Here is a 17,925-nt window from a genome sequence, read left to right as displayed (position 1 = left end):
CTCCATTTTTGCTGATGTCTGCCGAGTAATTTCACTGAGTTCACAGCAGGCAGCAGGGCTCCAGTGCTGCCTGTGCCAGAGCTGGGAGCTGCTGCCCCCAGGGATGCTCCAGAGCCCTGAAGAAGGACAAGTTCTTCCAGAACAGTGCCTGAAACTCTGGCCAGGGCCAAGCTCAATCTATGGTGGCAGTGGGACCTAACGATGAGGGTGTTTAGTGCCTCAATACAAGCTGTGTTTCCTGTGAGGAAATTCTGCTGTTAACAGCTGAACCGGGAGGACTTTCTATGAGCCTTCATCTTCTTTCCCCTGCTTGGCCCACTTTGTGCAGAACGGGCTCCATGAAGCACATCCATGACTGTTCAACCTCCCTGTCTCCTGCTGGGAAGCTGCAGAGGGACTCTTCACAAGAACTTGTTGTGACCGGGCAAAGGGAATGGCTTCAAACTGGAACAGGATAGGGTTACATTAGATACTTGGAAGAAATTCTTCACATGAGACACTGGAACAGGCTACACGGAGGAGTTATGAATGGCCCATCCCTGGAGCAACCTGGTGTAGTGGAAGGTGTCTCTGCCTGTGGCAGGGGGGTGGGAACTGAAAGGTCTTGAAAGAGCCGTTCCAACCCAAATCGTTCTGTGATTCTGTGGCAGCACTGCGCGCGTCAGCGCCATTTCCTTCACGGCTCACTGAAGCAGACCCTCTGTGCCTGCCGGGTTTTGGGCACAAACCCCACACTTTCGGGTTTCCTCTCGCGCTGCCCCTTAACACTCTCCCGGCGGGACGGGCCGCGGGGGCGCGCCGGAGGGGCGGTGCCCCGCCGCACTGCGCATGCGCGCTGCCCTCCCCCGGCCCCCACAGAGGTGAGCGACCGTGCCCCGTCGGGAGCGGGCGCGCCCGTGGCCCCGCGCCTCGCGATTGGCTCCCTGCAGGCAGCCTCATCGCCGCCAGCCAATCGCAGCCCGCGGCCGCTCTTCGCCTCGGGCTGCGGCTTGAAGACGTCCCAGGGCTGGGTGACGGAGGCAGCGCGCCTCCTGATTGGCTCTCCCTCCTCGCCTCCACTCGGGTTGGCCCGGCGATGGCCGGAAGAGAGCCCTCCTTTCCATTGGCCGTCCGCCCGCGCTGCTAGGGCGGCGGCGGCGTGCTCCGATTGGGTCTCCGCTTTTCTTCGGGGAGAATCGGTCGCGCCCGCGGTGCTTCCGTGATTGGTTCCGGCCAGTTACAGGCATTCTTGTAACAGCCTCAGGATTGGCCCCGAAAAGGCTCGGGCGTTTCCGTAAAGGCCTCGGGCCGGGGGCTCGCGGGCGCGCCGGGCTCTTCGGTCGGGTATTCACAGACGGCGCTTACGGCTGCTCCGCAGCGTGGGGCGGCGGCGGGCACGGGCGGCTGCGCGGCTTTGGCGCACGCACAGAGCGCAGCGGCGGGAGCCCGGCACGCAGCGGAGGGAGCAGCGGGGACAAAGGGACTGATCGGCAGGAACAGGGAGGGGGGCCCGGCGGGAGACTTCAGCCGGGCGGACGAGTCCTATGTGCCTTGGGCGCCTGGGGAAGCAGCAGCAAAAGCGGCGACCGCCGCCAGCACTCTGAAGCCGGGCTGAGAAGGAGCAGGGAAACTGCCGCCGTCATGGCCCGTGCAATCGCCGCCGGCCGCCGCCCGCAGTGCAGCTTGTCCTGCCTGAGCCGCCGCCAGCTGCCCGTGCGGGCGCAATGAGCGGCCGCACCGCCGGAGCCGCCGCCGCCTCAGCGCCGCACTGAGCAGCAGCGTCAGCGAGCAGCGAGGCCGCCCGGCCGCCTCACCCCCCTCCGCGCGCCGCGGATCCCGCCGCCACCACCGGATCCTATTGCGACTCGTTGCCGCATCGCCTCCGCTCGGCGGTGCCCTGAATCCCTCCGCCAGGGAAAAAAATAGTCCCGTTGCCTGCCGCCTCCCTCAGAGGCGAGGGGGAAGGAGAGGAACGGGGAGGGGGGAAGGAAGAGAAGAAAGAAAAAGAAGAAAAGGGAAAAAAAAGAGATATAGCAAATAAAAGGAGAGAGACGCGGCGGCGGCGGGATCGGAGGAGCCGGGCCGCGAGCCTCCGCCCCATGTGACTGGCGCCCGGGGTGGGGGCAGCGAGGCCCAGCGAACCCCCCTCGCTCGGGAGCGGCGCCGGGGGGAGGCGGCTCTCGGACCCACCGGCGCGGCCGGGAAGGATGATCGTGTGAGGAGCGGGCGGCGTGAGGAGGAGCAGTAGGAAGCAGAAGAAGAAGCAGCCGCCGGGCGACAGAGACCGAGAGGGGAGGGGGCTTCCCCGGGGGGGGAAGGGGGGGTCCCGGCGTTTCATGTGGCGCGTCCCACCCGTCTCCTGCAGCTGAGCGAGCGAGGGAGCGGCAGACGGGCCCGCCGGGGCGAGGCGGAGGGCGAAGGCAGGAAGAGGAGAGAGGTGATCGCCGTTGGGGCAGAGCGGGAGAGAGACCATGTCCGGGCGGCCCAGGACCACCTCCTTCGCGGAGAGCTGCAAGCCGGTGCAGCAGCCCTCGGCCTTCGGCAGCATGAAAGTCAGCCGTGAGTATCCTGCTCCCCTCGGGTGGGGGGGTGAGGGCCGGGGAGGCTGCCCCCGCCCTTCGCCCGGGCGGGGAGCGGCGAAGGGAGCCTGGCCCCAGCCCCGGCCTCGGCAGCTCCTTTCTCTCCCCTTCCCCCCCCATTAACCTTGAATAGGCGCACGCCGCCGCTCCGTTCGGGGCCTGCTGGACGGAAAATCCCGGTGGGTTTGTCCTCGTCCTTAGCTCCCGGTCGCTGCCAGCGGCCTCTGGCTCATTAAAAAGCCATTTTTCCCCCTTTGTGAAACGGATTGGGAGCTCCGTAGTCTGTATTTCCTTTTCGTTCCCCCCCTCCTCCCACCGAAAGGAGGAAGCGAATTGCGGGCACACAGGTATGACCGTGACATTCACGTTCATTATGTGTTTTTTTGAGGGTTTTTTTTAAAGCACTCCTGGCTGTTAAGGGGAGAGAGCATGGAAGGTTTTTCCATGCACCCGTAGATCGGGTGTGAGCACCTTTTAGCCCAGCCCATTAAAAAAAAAAAAAGGAGGGGGAGGGGAGCTTACAAAAGGTGTCTCTAATATCCTCCAGGCTCTGGTAAAATGCTCAGAAGAAGGCATAAGAAAATGCTTATTTTGAAATAACTACTCCGTGGGCTCACATGTCAGGCTTGGCATTCTTTTCCCAATTTTCTGATCAGAGGAATATTTTTTTAAGAATGAGGCCTGTGCTTTATTCTGCACAGACATGTCAGAAATGCTTAATGTGTGCCCATTCTTCGTATTCTATCCGTCAGGGTTAACTGGTTTATGTGAATTAAAAATATGAATTAAACCTGAACAAATGTACATTGCTGATACAAAAAGGCCCAGTTCTGAGTTGCTATAGATCAGCTATGTGCTTATCATATGGAATTTCTTTACTGCTGATTTGAATATGTTCACATTAAGACCTGAATTGTTCTTCCATATTCATATGAACAGTGTAGTTTTCAGAGATATTTTCTTTTTTCTTACGGAAATGCAGGATGACATTTTATGGGACCAGGAATGCTCGATATGCGTTCCCATTCCATTGATCTATTTGATATTCGTGTAAAGCCACACCTGACATGGCTCTGTGGCTACATGCCTGTATCCATCGCAGGGGCTTGTATGTTTCATGCCAGAGCGCTGACAGAGTGTGAGCTTTTTGACAGATGAGAAATATTGGTAGGTTTTTTTGCACCGAAATGTCTTCCACTGTGGTTGAAGCCTTGAAGAGAGCATTTGGCTCAGGGGCTGTAGTCCCCTGCATGGTCAGTGTGCCAGCAGCCCTCCAAAAACCATGGGTGCAGGTAACCCGTATTAGCAGCACGACAGCATAGGTTTGATCAGGTCCAGCATTAGTATTTATTAGGGATTATTGATCTGTACGGAGGAGAACTGTGGGTGACTCCATTTTAATTTACTGGCTCACTTTATGTGCCTGTGGAATGGAAAGCAGGTCTTGTTGATCAGTATTTCTGCAGGTGGCTGTCTAAACCGAGCGAGACCTCAACCTGTCATACTCAGCAACTGAATCTGCCTTATTCAGGCTCTGCAGCTTGATTCTTGAAAGGTCATTGATGCTCCTTTCCCGTTTATTTGAGGTCAAAGACTAGACAGATGCTTGCCTGTGAAGGGGGTGCTAACTGATGCAGACTAACAAGTTTGCAAATACGATTCAATCCCAAGTGTACAACACTGAGGGAGAAACAAAGGCCGTAACAGAAAGCGCATGCACTTGTGATAACCCCCCCAGTCGCTCTAGTCATGTGCTCCTGGTCCTTCTGCTGTCTGGAAAAAAATGTCAGAACAAAGCAAGAGAACCACGTTCAAAGATTCTGTGGGAAGTGTAGTTTCTATTTGCAGTTAATCCAGCCATGTAAGACAGCCTGGGAAGTTAACTTTTTTTCTTTGCTTTTTAAGTGAGAAAAATTCCAGGGTGTCAAAAAAGGTTTTATTTTTCTGGTTAGCCGAGTCTTGATAACATCTTATCACATGATGTAGCAAGCTGTGTATTGCCAGTGTGGAGTGCTTGTGTGGTGAACAGTTAGGTCGGCTCTTTTGTTTTGATATATATTTATAGGCTGATACTTAGTTACCTTCTGAGCCAGTTTGAGTTAAAGCCGGGACAAAAGAGTCCTTGTGAGGAAGATGAAAATTGATGGATTGGTATCTTCTGAGTGTGTCAGACATCTTCATTGCTTCTGTCTTGGTGTGGGTCTTTTGGAAGCAAAACCTGACTTGTTTGATGTCAGCCTTTTTGCTGTCATTTGTAAGGAGGGGTGAAATCAGATGATGAAGTCACTCTTGCTCTGGTGTCTGTTGCAGCTATTGCTTCTCCTGGCTGAGTGCTGCAACTGTTACCTAGGAAGGATTGATCTAAGGGATGAGAAAAGGATTCATAAAATACTGGAGGAGGGTTCATTGTTCCTTGTGCTTCCTGGGAGGAGCAGAACTAGAACCCTGCTGTCATTGCATTTCTTCCCAAGGTGTATGGGCAGGAAAGAGTGAGCAAGGATTTTTCACCTCTTTGCTGAGCAATTTGTTAGATTGAATATGTTCTCAGAAGTTGGTAACTGGGTGAAGCCTTGAATGGAAGGATGAGGGGTTACCAACAGCTGCTTCTCCTTTGGCTGTTGGGGAAAATGACTTCTCATGCATGCTGCTCTCATTGCTCTGTCAGGGATGTTACAAGGGTTTTAACATCTCTGCAACAGTAGGAACCCCATGGCTTTCATGTATCTCTTTCAAGCTGTACCTCTGTCTACTGAAATCTGACTATTTTTATTTCTCTATTTATATTTTTGTGGTCGTGAAATCACTCAACCATATGGATTTCTACCTTGAAATAGTTCTCAAATAGGGTATTCTTTGTGTGGGTTTGTATTGCTGGGTTTGCAGGCTTTCCCTGAACAAAAAAACCCATGTGTACTCCTTGTGTTAAGCCTGTCCCTCAAAAGGAGGGAGCTAAGCTTCCAGTTTTCCACTTGCTGATACTATCAACCTGCTCATTATAGTAGGAGAAGAGATAGGAGCTTGAAGGTTTTTTTTGTTCTTCACCTAGTTGCTCTTACACTGCTTACAGATGTACCTTGTTTCTCAAATGGGACAAAAATGATCCTGAAATACAAAGGGTAGTCATGCAGCACATGACTAAAAATATCAGTATAAAAATAGAAGTCTCAAAGTTTGCAGTTTGAGAATTTTCATCTAATGACTGTAGAATTGATTTTTTTTTCCTTCTCTGAGCTTCTGGGAAATAGAAGTGTTTCAAGTAACACCAAGTCCTTGCAGACAGCAGTACTTATTGTAACTCTAGCCAAATGTCTTGATGGTCTGCAGTAAATAATGGCTTGGCTAACACTTGCCATGAAGAGTTTTTGCTCCATGTGTGACTGTCATGGGTCTGTAATTGGTTAGGCAGGGTTTGTCAACTTGGAGGGTGAGGAAGGCAGTTTTATTTGCTTTAGCTAATTCTGATGTTGACCACATACTCTTGGTTGCAAAATCTAAAGGACAGTCTTGTATTAATTCATTTTGGACTCTGCAGAAGAATGTTTCAGTGGTGCCAAACTTGGGATTTGTTGAAGTTTTTCTTTTCTTCTTAGGTTCACTGGGTTTTTTCTGTATTGTAAAATCTCCTGAAAGCACAATAGCTTGGTAAGCCTATATTGCTGTGTATTGTTTGGACAGAGTGTGATGGCTCTTTAGAAATGGTTCATGGAGGAATAAAGTCTGTGAGTTTGTTGCTCTTTGGTGGTTATTCCACCAGCCACTACATAAAAGTGACGGTGTTTGAGGTAGCAGTGGTGTTTAGGTGGCAGTTTGGTTTAATGCTGTGTGGTGTCCAGGTGGGTGTGTGGGAAGAGCCTTGGATAAAGGGCACCCTGGGCACCTTCAGCAAGCAGGAATGAGTGGGGCTGTTGAAACTGGCAAAGCCACTGAGATAAAACCACCTGGTGTTTCTCAACCCAGCTAGGGTAGGGCCCTCTCTTGCTTTGATAGCAGTTTCTGCCTAATTGGTTTCTGAAACTGAAAGCTGCCCATCCTGCTTTCCTTGCTGGAGAGAGGAAAATCACTCCCTTCCAGAAGCCTGCTGAGCGTTATGTGTCTGCCTGTCGCTCATCCTAGCCCTGTCCAGCTTTCTGACTGCTGCTGGCTGAGCAGCTTTCCTCATTCCTAGATTGGAAAGAAATGCACTGAGGGGGGCAGCTAATGGACATGTGTGCCTGAGTGGAAAGTGTTTCATGTTACAGTGCCCCGAAGTTGTGCCTTGCAGTCTGAAAAGGAATAGAACTGTGTGCTGTACGTAATTCTGATGCTGACACACTCTTTCCTCTTCATTCATACCATTAGCTAGTTGAGCATTCCATTTTTGTTCTGCTCCTTGCTCTTCCCTACACTGCTTCTTGGAGGTGATCCCCTCTTGTATTACCCCTTGATTCACCTTGTGTGTTTCCTAGCAATGTTGGAACTGTCTTGTTCACCTGTTGCCACAGCTATGGCTTTTGAGTGTGCTCCTTGCTGTATGCATCCTGGCTCTGGAGGTTGTTGTGTCACCTCATCTGTCAGCTTGATAGGGCCTTGTAGGTATCACAAGCAGTGCCAGGGAGATGAGAAAAGCTGAAGACCACCCCACAGCCTGAAGAGTTTCCCTGTATTGCCCCAAAAGAGTTCTTTCATTTTCTTGTATTCTATCTTTAAGAGCTTGTTTAGATAAAATATAAAGGAATTTTCCAATACTGGTGTTCAGTTTACTCATCAGAGATCTTCACAGTGATATGAATCTGTGGGATATTGGCTGTTGCTGTTCCCTCAGCCCGTGCTCTGTCTTAAACTGGATGGGTGGCTGAAGAAGATTCTGAAGGTGTACAGGGTATCTGTGTGCAAAAAGCCTGCAGTTCAAGCTCAATGCTGTAATCACCTGTAGCATTTTCTGAAATGAATTAACGCTAAACCCCTTGGTTATTTGAACACAGTAGCTAAACTGTGCCAGGTGCTTGTAGAACACTTGAAGCCTCTTGGTTCAAGCTATTGGAGTGTTTTTGTTTTAAATGACTGAGTCCCATTTTAAATTGAAGTCTGTTACCTCTGAAAAGTCTGTTACCTCTGTTATCTACATTTCTGTAGATAACTCAAAACTTGAATATTTTTCTGAAGTTCTCTCTCTTTAGATTTTGTTAAAAAAATTTAAAAATCAACTTTACTCTGAGGACTTTTAGTCACCCATAGCTAGTGTGGGAAGTGCTAAAGTGGCTGTCTCCTGCAGCAACGATATGGCTGGTGGAGTTACTTGGCTGCTTTCTGAATTTAATGAGCATCAGCCTGGAGCAGCCTTGAAAGACAAACAAACTTTTAAAGTCAAGCAACTAGGAAATGGAAAATATTGAGAGTTTGATTGCTTCACAGAATATCCAAGTCCACTCAAAATTCAAAGATTTGTCTCTTCAGAACTTGTTTTAGAAAGCTGCACACATAGGTACTGTTTTATTTATGTATGTTGAAAATAAATGCCAATTACGACATTTACAATGTGATGAATGAGGGTACTCTTTCAGCCATAAAGGCTCAAAACCCACAGTGTACAGGTCAGACCTCCTTTCTTCAACACCAGACACCCTCTTGTCACTTCCAATCCCACAGGGATTGTTTCCAAAGTGCTGCATGCTGCCGTTGGGGGAGGTGGAAGTTTGGAGGCATAATGGTCTGTGCCAGTTTATATTTTTTGAATTTATTTAAAATGTAACTGCTTGAGTGCACTGTAGCAGTCTGATCTTGAGGTGAGAAAGGTGTGAGATGTGGTAGCAAGATGCAAATCTGTGAGAAGTGGCTACAACATCATAGTTGTGCTCAGACAATTGTTCTGGTCAGTGCTGCTGGATCTCATTAAACAGAAGCCTGGAATGAATCTCTACCTGAAGCTTTTATAAACTTTTGGGTAATAACGATTTGCTTTCAGCACCTCTTCAGAATCCTTCCAGCCCCCATAGGTGATAGCTTACCATGCCACAGAGACAGGGTCATTATTTAGGTGTTTTCCATGAAAACAGTGCATGTTGGACTCAATCCTGTATCCTATAGGTGTTGCTGTTCTGTCAGGGTAGTAGGGGAGGTGACATGATGGTATTTCAATAGAAATCCGTGTTGGAGACCTTTCTGAAAGCAGTCCCGTATCACTGTGAGAGCTGTCAGAAATGTGGCTGCCCAGAAGTCATACTGCTGTGCCTCTACAAGAAGTGGACAGTGATTTTTCTTGTATGTTCAGTGCTATCACAGAATCTTTTCATTAGGTGCTCTTGCCACAGATGACTTGTCTGTTGTTCAGAAAAGGAAATAAAGCAAAGCAGTTCACTCTGTACTTTTATCTCTTGCAGACGGGAAGTATATCTAAGCATTTAAGGCAATTTGTGTTCTCACCTAGTCTGTCTTATAATGGAAGAAAGGAAAGTGGTAAGATAGCTTGTCAATGTCAAGAACTCAGTGTTTTTTTTTTTTTTTTTTTTTTTTTTTGTAACAAAAGCCATACAGCAGCAGCTCCTTCTGAAGGGTTGGCTCCACTCCTTGCCAGGAGCTTTGCTGTGTCTCTGTGGCAGGGACTGTGTGTTTTCTGGCTTGGTTACATCAGCTGAGGGAGGGGCTGTGTACTGTGTATCAGTGCCAGTGCTTCCTGCACAGGTGAAAGGGGGCTGCCAGTTATTTTCTACGTTGGTTAATTTCTAGATGATTTCCAGGGTTTGTGTGTGAGTGATACAGAGTCAGGTCTCCTGAAGGATCAGTGATACAGGGCTGCAGTGGGCCTTGGTGCCTGCCATAGGAAATTCACTTCAGCTTGTGAATTTCTCTCAGAAGTGAGAACACACAGCTAAGAAAAATACACCTTTTTAGCTTTGTAATATGTCTGAATAGGGCTGAGTTTCTCTTTCTTTGAAGGGTATAATGACCAATGTAGCATTGGTGAAAGTATATTTGTGTCTGAAAATGTCTCTTAGACTTGATATGTCACAGAAATATGTAGTGATAGAGTTACATTGCTTGACATGTCTTTTCAGGCATTTGGACTGAGATGGAGAAACATTTTAGTAGCCCAAGTGCCTGACAGTAGATGATCATAATAAGAGACCTGCTGATGAAAAGGGAAAGGGAGGATGCTGCTCATTGTTGCCACTGGATAAGCAATGCTGTGGAGGGTATATAGGACTTAGACATTCTGGCTCTGCACTGTGCTGTTGTACGTACATGAGGGTAAATGTTGGAGTGCAGCTGCAAAAATTGCCAGTCTTGGGTCAGAGCACTTAGAAGGAGAAAAGTTGGGTGTTGGCTCTGAAGTTGTAACCGGAAGGGAAGCAGCAGCTGAATTTTTCCAACCAAGGCAGACTTCTTACAGCCATATCATCTCTTTTGACTTTTTTAGTAGGAATGTAATTCTTGTCAGATACAAGCCCTGTAGCTCATAGTAATGTCTTTTGCCAGGAATGCAGGCAATTGTTTAATTTTCAGACAGGCCAAGAATATGTTTTGCAGAAAGATAAACTGTGACTGTTGCTGCAGAGAAGAATTTGGTTATTTTTTCTGTGTAGAAGGAGGAAAACTATTTAGTCACAGTTGATAGTGTCAGTCTGGTTTTTTGATTCACACCCTCCTGTAAACATTTACATGCAGCATACAACGCTACTTGCACCCCATCTCATCTGCTTAGTTGTTTTAAGTGTCTGTTTAAGAAAAGCAGCACAATGAATTGACCTGTGTGAGCAGGTTTCCTAGAGGGAGGAAGGGGGTCACAAATTCATCAGCCTAAATAAACTGAATATTTGGATGTTGACCAAGTAAATGTGAATAATTTGGCACGGATCTGTATCCCCATGAATGAAGCCCATAACCATAAATGTATTTCCTCAATTTGTGGGGTTCAGTATCAGCATCAGAAAAAATGTTTTGTGCCTCACTTAGAGAACAAAGCTTTCAGGCAGAGCAACCTCTGTGCAGGTGAGTAGATGGAATGTTTTGTTTATTTATATCCACAATTGCTCAGCTGAAACCTAAAGAAGCAGAAAATGCTGTTGTCCTTGAGAAGAATGAATCTGTTGGCCATTTCACTTCTAATCTTGCCATCTTACTCATGATTGTGTGTGCTGCCTTGGGAGCCACTGGTATGTATAGTCATGCACCATAGCAGTTGCAAGTTAATTGTTCTTTTCTGTCTTCCTCAGAGAATAGAACCTTCCTAATCAAATTCCAGTTCTGGAGACTTTGGAATAGATTTACCAATATGTTTTAGTAACCACAATGGATTGCAGAGCTGATCTGAGTCTTGGGGAAATGTTTTAGAGGCCCATGGAAAGCTAGGTGATATTTTTTCTCTTTGTCTGGGTTTTCTAGTGAAACATCTATTAAATGTACTGGAGACAAAAGCATGAGGTTTGTGTGGAGTGGGAGAACTTTACTATTCTGGAAATTGTGGGCCCAAACTTCAGATGATACTGGTCAGTGAGAGGGCAGGGAAAGCTTTAATTGCAGCTCCCTGAATAAGGTGCTGTCAATTTTAGATTGAGCTCAACTTTAAACTTGCGGGCATGGGTTGGTTTGGGATTGTGTATAGGTTCTTATTCAGGTGTTGTGGGGATGGCAGTTGGGTTTGATGGATTCTTGAAGCTCACCAGCAGGAATGTCTGGATGTCATTCAAGCAATCAGAGCATGTTTCAGAAATGTATTGGGCTTAATGGAGGATCCTAGGGGAATCAATGCTGCCAAATCTGCAAGTCTCTTCTGTTTTGGGATAGATTCAACTTCAGTGGACTGAAGTTCCCTTCAGCTGGAGTAGCTGGCTTTCAGTGTCCATGAAAGCTGACAAGGTTCAAGCATGACAAGTGACATGGGATCTCTGGCAGCAGAACAGCAGCTGTTTTCCCAGGTGGCACATTTGAAATGCCAGTGGGGTTTTGGAGACAGGTACAGAGATGCATGAAGCAGCGAGCAGCATTCTCTATTTGGTGTCAGTGCCTTGGCTTTAAGCAATAGTTTGTGGATTTATTTTTTTTCTTAATAACCCAGACTATTTTTTCAGCGGTAATGTTTGAGCAGTTAATGATTGACTGTAAATATTTATTACAGTGGGCCAACCCTAAAAGGAAGTAGTGCAGAAATGTTTATGCTGTGACTATAACTTTTAATAATTATGGTACTTCAGAAATATTTACTGAAACAATGACACTGTCTGCATTTCAAAATATCTGGTGAAAGCTTAATTTTTATTCTTGCATTGTGGCATAACTGCAAAACATAAATTTTTTCTACCGTTAATTTAAAACATATAGTATCTACATATGCTTTTTAGGTTTAATTTATTCTGACATTGTAGGGTGGAGTTTTTTGTTTATTTTGTCCTTTTTACTTTTAAGTGATTTTTTTCTTAAAAGTGGATTTATGAAGGAGTTCCTGGCAGACTATTTCAAAATCAATAGATTCTAACTGAGAAAAGTCATGTTAAGTTGTCCTCTAGCAGCTCCTGTTGCTCTATTACTTTTTATGTGTATTTGATTATAGAGAGACACACACATATGCATGGTCAGAAATATGACATGAAGAGGAGGAGATGATCTAGAGTTCTGAGATCTGGAATTTAAACCTAGGCCACGTGTGAAGGCTTCTGCTTTAAATCAGACTGCTCTACATATATGATTGCAAAAGTTTATCTTTACATGCAAAGGTGCTCATGGTATTCTTGTCTGAGTATCTGGGAAGACTGCTAAGGTGTATCTTTTAACTTGCTTGCTCTGGTTACTCACATTTCATGTACAATCTTCTGTGCTGTGGTGCTTTCACCTCTGCCAGTGTTCTTGTGCACTGCTGTGCTTCCAGTGGAGTTCTGAAGTTGTGGTGCCCTGGGCCTTGCTGCAGAAGTGAGCAGCCCTCAGCTAGTACTTTACAGGTACACCTTACACCCTTCAGACTTAAGATATGCCAGTAAGGGGGGGAAATGCCAAGGCTGCTAGGGGTGGCATCTGTGTCTGGTCTGCAAAATATTTTTCTGGGAAATATGCGGAAGAAGTGTATGGAAAGTGTATCAGTAGCCAGTTAAATTGTAGAACTGATGCAGGGTGTTTATGAAGTAAGGAGAACAAAAAGTTGATGGGAAGGACTTTGAGCTCTAGCTTTCTCAAAGACTGCTGTACACAGGCTATTCCAGTTTTGCTTTGAGACTACAGATGCAAGTTTTTATGACTGTATTTGAAAGTGCTGTGATTTCTAAGAATAGTAGAGAATAAAGGCAAGTACTTCCAAAAGTTCAGGTAATGTCCAGGATTTTGTCAGGAAAAGTGGTTAATGAAGGGATAGGGCATTTGTCTGTAGATGAAGAGGAGTAAGTAGCTTTCATCTGGCACTGAAGAGAGCAGATGTTCCTGAACTCCTGGAGGTTTGTTTGTTGAAATCCATTGGATTTCTCTGGACATCTCTTGTGCTTTTTACCTTTGATTTCTTGTTTTGTCTGTGTTAATATGGAACCATCTCATACTTAGGAAATCTTCAGTGAGTCAAATAATGCTAAATTGACCATTTTTGTTTCCTACAACTTCTTCAACCCAACTTGGAGTTATTCTGTGCATGGAAACGGCTTTTCCATATATATTGCTAGTATTTGTGCATAGGTGGAAAGTAAGTCATTAAACATTAAATATACAACTACCTCAAAATACCTTTCCCCCAGTCTAAAATGAAGATATAAAGAACTAGTGCAATAATTCTAACATTCTACCAGATTTGTAAATTGTATCTGGAATGTTCTCCCTTATGAAATGTACCTCTTTGGATGTCTGGGGGTAGACTATGTAGAGTGTAACTCTTCAAATGTGAAAAACTGAGTGAAACTGTAGTGACATTATTGGAAGCTGGGCGGTCTGACTTGAGAGTTGGTGTCCCTACTGAAGGTTCAAGAGTGAATTTCTTCTCTAGGACACAGAAGAGTAGGCTGGTGCAGTTATGAATCACTTTTGCTTCAACTTGGCACAGATTTAAGAAAAAAAATACTTCTTTGTGTTACTAGCATAAATAGCTGCAAGCCTCCAGAAGTTGTTAAAAGATGCCCTTTTAAAAAATTTGGTGCTCCTCAGATTCTTACAAAGTGACCCATCCCATGGCTGTTCTTTGAAGAAAAGGATATGTAGACCACATAAATGAAACCTCTTAAAAGGAGATCAGCCGTGGATTGTGCTGGTAAGTGGAGTCAGCTATGTGGCATGAAAGTTCTTGTTTAAAAACACATCATCAGCTAAAACCTTCAGATGTCTACTTGTACAGAATACTGTGATTTTTTTCCTCCAGTAATTTTGTCACTGCATCATTTTCATTTCTTTGGCTTTATGCAGCTGAGAGCTCTTAGTTCCCTTTAAGTTAAACTAATGTTGGATATGGGTAACAACATGCAGTGCTGGAGAACTATTGTTAGGTAAAATTACTGAATGTGCTTAAAATAGGTGGCATTATATATATGTATAATTCAAGGCAAATGTCTGTATTCACACCTCCTGTTAATAGCTTGGATGATATTCTTTTGGGTGTTTCCTTATGTCAGCTGTCAAAGACAGGAAAGTGGATTAGGCAATGCCTTGATCTGACCCAATATGTCTGTTCTTACAAATGACCTATCTTTATATTGTGTATGCTCACTTTCACAGTGTTAACTACTTTATATATCATGGCAGAAAATGACTTTTGTCTAAGAACAGGTCTGCAGCCATTATAAAATAAATGTTCTTTGAAGTCAGGATTCATGTCAAAGCGGAAGGATGTGCAGAATCAGACCTTCTGCACTTTTGTTTAGTGTAGTAATGTTTTGTGTGTGAGTGATCTAAGTAAAATTTCTAGACTTATGGATTGCACTATCAGAGGTGCTCCTAGGAGTAAGAAGCACGTGTTCAAAATTATCTTAACCAAGTGGTACCCTAAGTAGGATGAAATGTAGGATGTCATCTGTTCTTCAGTCAGGTTTGACTGTGCTGATAATGGGTTTGGGGGTAACTGGGACAGTAGGAGATCTGCAGAGAAGAATCTGGGGTCAGGTATTTGCACAGTGGCCATTAGTCAGCCAATGCTGAGAACCAGCAAATCTTTTACTGGATATATTGATGGCAGTGTCATGTAAAAGACATGGAGTTAGTCTTCTCACTTCTTGGCATGCCAGTGAGCCAAAGTACAGCATCTGGTTTTGGTATTGTACTGGGAGAAGAGTAGTTGCAGGCAAAGTAAAATGGTCAGAAGTTTAAAAAAAGTGCTTTAGAGGAACTTTCAGTTTCCCCTAAAGAAACTGAAGTGCTTTAGTGCTATTAGGGGAAGACTGAAAACCCTTTGGATGATAGTTTTTTGGTTTTTTTTTTTTTTTTTTTTTTTTTTTTGTTTTGTTTTGTTTTTTTTGTTTTTTTGTTTTTTTTTAGAGGAGGTGGAAGGGAGATTTCTTTTGATAATGTCCTTTCAGTACATAAAAGATAGCTGGAAAGAAAAGACAAAACTTCCCAACTGGAGATGAAACTATTTGTAGGCTTAAATTGTAAGCAAACACTTCACTAAGCTAGTTAAGTCAACTCTTAAGAACAGGAGCACTGGAATAGATTAGGGAAGGCTGTCAGATTCCCTGTAGTGCCTGTTTGAAAAATGAAGATGCTTGCCAGGTAGTTTATATATAGAAGTTTGGAGAGGTTTTAATTAAGACAGCCTGTAGTCCCTTATGGTATTACTTTATGTCATTCCAGTTATTTCTGCGTGGTCTTGGGAAGAATTTCAGTTACAGCACACTGATCCTCTTGCTTCTCCCCTTGGGATGAGGTAGCCTTGTGTTACTGGCAGCTTGCTGGCAGTGAGTGGATGTGGAGATAAGGATTTGTGAAACTGGTCACAGCTTTAACACTTAAAAGCAAGGTAGATTCTTGGAGAGGTCATCTAGTCCAGTCCCCCTGCAATGAGCAGGGGCATCTTCAGCCACATCAGATTGCTCAGAGTGCTGTCCAATCTGACTTCAGAAGTTTCTGGAAATGGGGTGCCCACCACCTTTCTGTTCCAGTGTTTCACCACCCTCACTGTTAAAAAAAAAAAAAATTCTTCCTAATATCTTTCTAATATCTAGACTCATAGAGCTTCCTTAGTGTTGGAGTTTAGGTAAATGTACTGTATTTGGAAAAGCAGTTGGGGAGTATTTTTAGTTTGTTGCACAGGTTGTAGAGGTTTAAATCTGCTCTGAATTTCATTTTTTTGTGCAAGCATTGTTGAAAGGAAAGCTTGCTCTTTGGTAGTCCTGTACTGCATTTGACAACCATAGCCTTTCTGTGGGAGATTTCTAGATCTTGCTTCATGTGAGTCCAGAGAAAAGCAATGCTTTCCTTCAGTTTTTCATCCTGTGGTTCTTGCTTCAACACAAAAGAATTTTGCACAAGTCAAGAACTGCTCAGAGCTTCAGGCAGAGACCAGGACCACACTGCACCAGCTGCATAGGTACCAAGCTTATGTTAGGGGTGTCTGTCTGCTCCAGACAACTTGGAGTGTATTGCTGTGTGTGTAATGCCAGTGCAAGAAGAATATTCATCCATTGATACATAACTACTGGCTGTTCACAGCAGTTGCTTTAGCTTTAATCTAATAAAGGGACAAGTGTTTGAAGATTGCGTTTAGAAACCAGATGTTGCATAGAACACAAACTAAGAAAGAAAACACATTCTTGGTCTTGTACATTTGTGGAGTGTAGATAGTTGTTACATTATTTTCATTTTATTAGCTCAAAATTCAAAGATTCAAAGAGGATCTTCAAGTGTTGCCTTTTGTCACTTTATTATCTAAATTTTTTAGGGATTTTAATTGACTTATATGTAGCTTTCTGGCAAGTAAGATGGATGTGTGAAACTGTTAAGTCTAGAATTGTCACATGAGAATCTATAAAGATACTTAAGAGCTGAAATGATCATCTATATTTTGGTAGATGGTTTCCCTTTTGATACAGAAGCTTTGACTAGAACTAAGGAAATGCTTTTTCTGTGCCTCGCAAAGCTATAGTCTTATTTTGTACACATGTGAAGTTACTGTGGAAGGTTGGAATCCTGAACTGTAAATACAACTGAATTGTAAAATTCTGTGGAGTCCTTGCTTCCACATTCCATATGATTTTGAATGTGAAAAAGTTAGTAGATGTCAAATTAATGGGTTTTTTTCCCTTTTATTCTGCTCAAAAAAAAAAAAAAGGTAGAAGAAATGACTCACTAAAGTCCTGCTAAGGTACAGTGGTAGTCCTAAATGCCTTCTATTTGTTCCATTTGAAATCTTTGGCTGATGGAAGGATTAGAAGGTTGGCTGTAAGCGAGGCTCTTGCTGGAGAGGGTCATGCTTCATTTCTAGGCAGTGCTTGGCTTAAGGCTGTGCTTTAGTGTTTGATCTGACTTCAACAGGCACAAAATAGTCCCATCTCTTAGATGGCTTAGACTGCCAGGGCGTACAGTTCTTTTTTTGTCTGCAGCTGTCATTATCTGAATGATGGAAGAGTTTACAACTTGTGTATTGTGGGAAGCTTGTTCCCCTTCCCTGTTGGTAGCTGTGAGAGACTGGAATGCTTCTGCTGACATTCTTCAGTGCTGTGACAGCAACAAGAAGTCAACAAAGTAACCTGGCATCAGAAGAGAGAGCAAGGAAAGAAGTAAGGTAGAGCCTAACCAAGTGGTCTTTTTGGGTTATGGGAACCATTCAGATTGAGGTTTCTGAAAATGAGGCTTCAAATTAAGTAACAACAACAAAATTAAATGCTTAAATCCCCTGTCTTCCCTGAACTTGGCTGTGGGCATTAGATGAGTATGAGGCTGTTGGTGAGCTAACTGAAATTTTAAGTTAATGCAGTTATTATTAAAGTGCCTTTCTCATGAAGAGGAAATGGAGAAAAGTACTCACTCCTTCCCTTCCATATTTGTAAAATACTAGTAACTTGTCTTCATGTTTAAAGTCTCCTTTGGTTTAAATGGTCACATGTCACTTTCTTGGTCCTTTACATTTCTTGCACTCAGTATCTGTTGAAAGTGCAGGCAACCAGAACTCTTGAATGGAGTTCTCTGGAAAATGTTGATTTTATTGTTTGCAATACCAGAGTTCAGCTGATGTTACATTCACAAAAAGGGTATTTTCTTGTGAGTTTCAGTTCTGTGCAAATCTGTTTTACAAATACAGTGGTGTTTCTTCGAGGGAAAAGAGTAAGTGGAACAGCAAGCTTGATAATAGGTCTGGTTTAAAGAATGCAGCAACACACCTTTGGTTTAAATAAAGAAAGCAGTGAGAATTTAAAGTTTCATATCCTACCAATGTTTTAAATACATTTTTTGAACAGAACTTTGTGGATACTGTCTTGGTGCCTTTTTAGAGATGGTG

General features: G+C 44.5%; 1 protein-coding gene across 2 annotated transcripts in view; it reads left to right on the top strand.

Moving 5' to 3' along the window:
• Positions 1-1,451: 1,451 nt before the first annotated feature.
• GSK3B (glycogen synthase kinase 3 beta) overlaps positions 1,452-17,925 on the top strand; it is a 149,808-nt gene continuing 133,334 nt past the window's right edge. The window contains exon 1 of one of the 2 annotated variants that reach the window (XM_058822208.1): positions 1,452-2,538. In XM_058822208.1, the coding sequence (XP_058678191.1) occupies positions 2,451-2,538 (88 nt within the window). In that variant the 5' untranslated portion in view covers positions 1,452-2,450. The remainder of the gene's footprint in view (positions 2,539-17,925) is intronic. The other variant, XM_058822217.1, reaches the window with a different exon arrangement.

This window comes from Ammospiza caudacuta, chromosome 2 (genome assembly GCF_027887145.1).
Source record: "Ammospiza caudacuta isolate bAmmCau1 chromosome 2, bAmmCau1.pri, whole genome shotgun sequence".
In the NCBI taxonomy this organism is placed as follows: domain Eukaryota; kingdom Metazoa; phylum Chordata; class Aves; order Passeriformes; family Passerellidae; genus Ammospiza; species Ammospiza caudacuta.
This window is presented reverse-complemented; position numbering and strand designations above follow the sequence as displayed.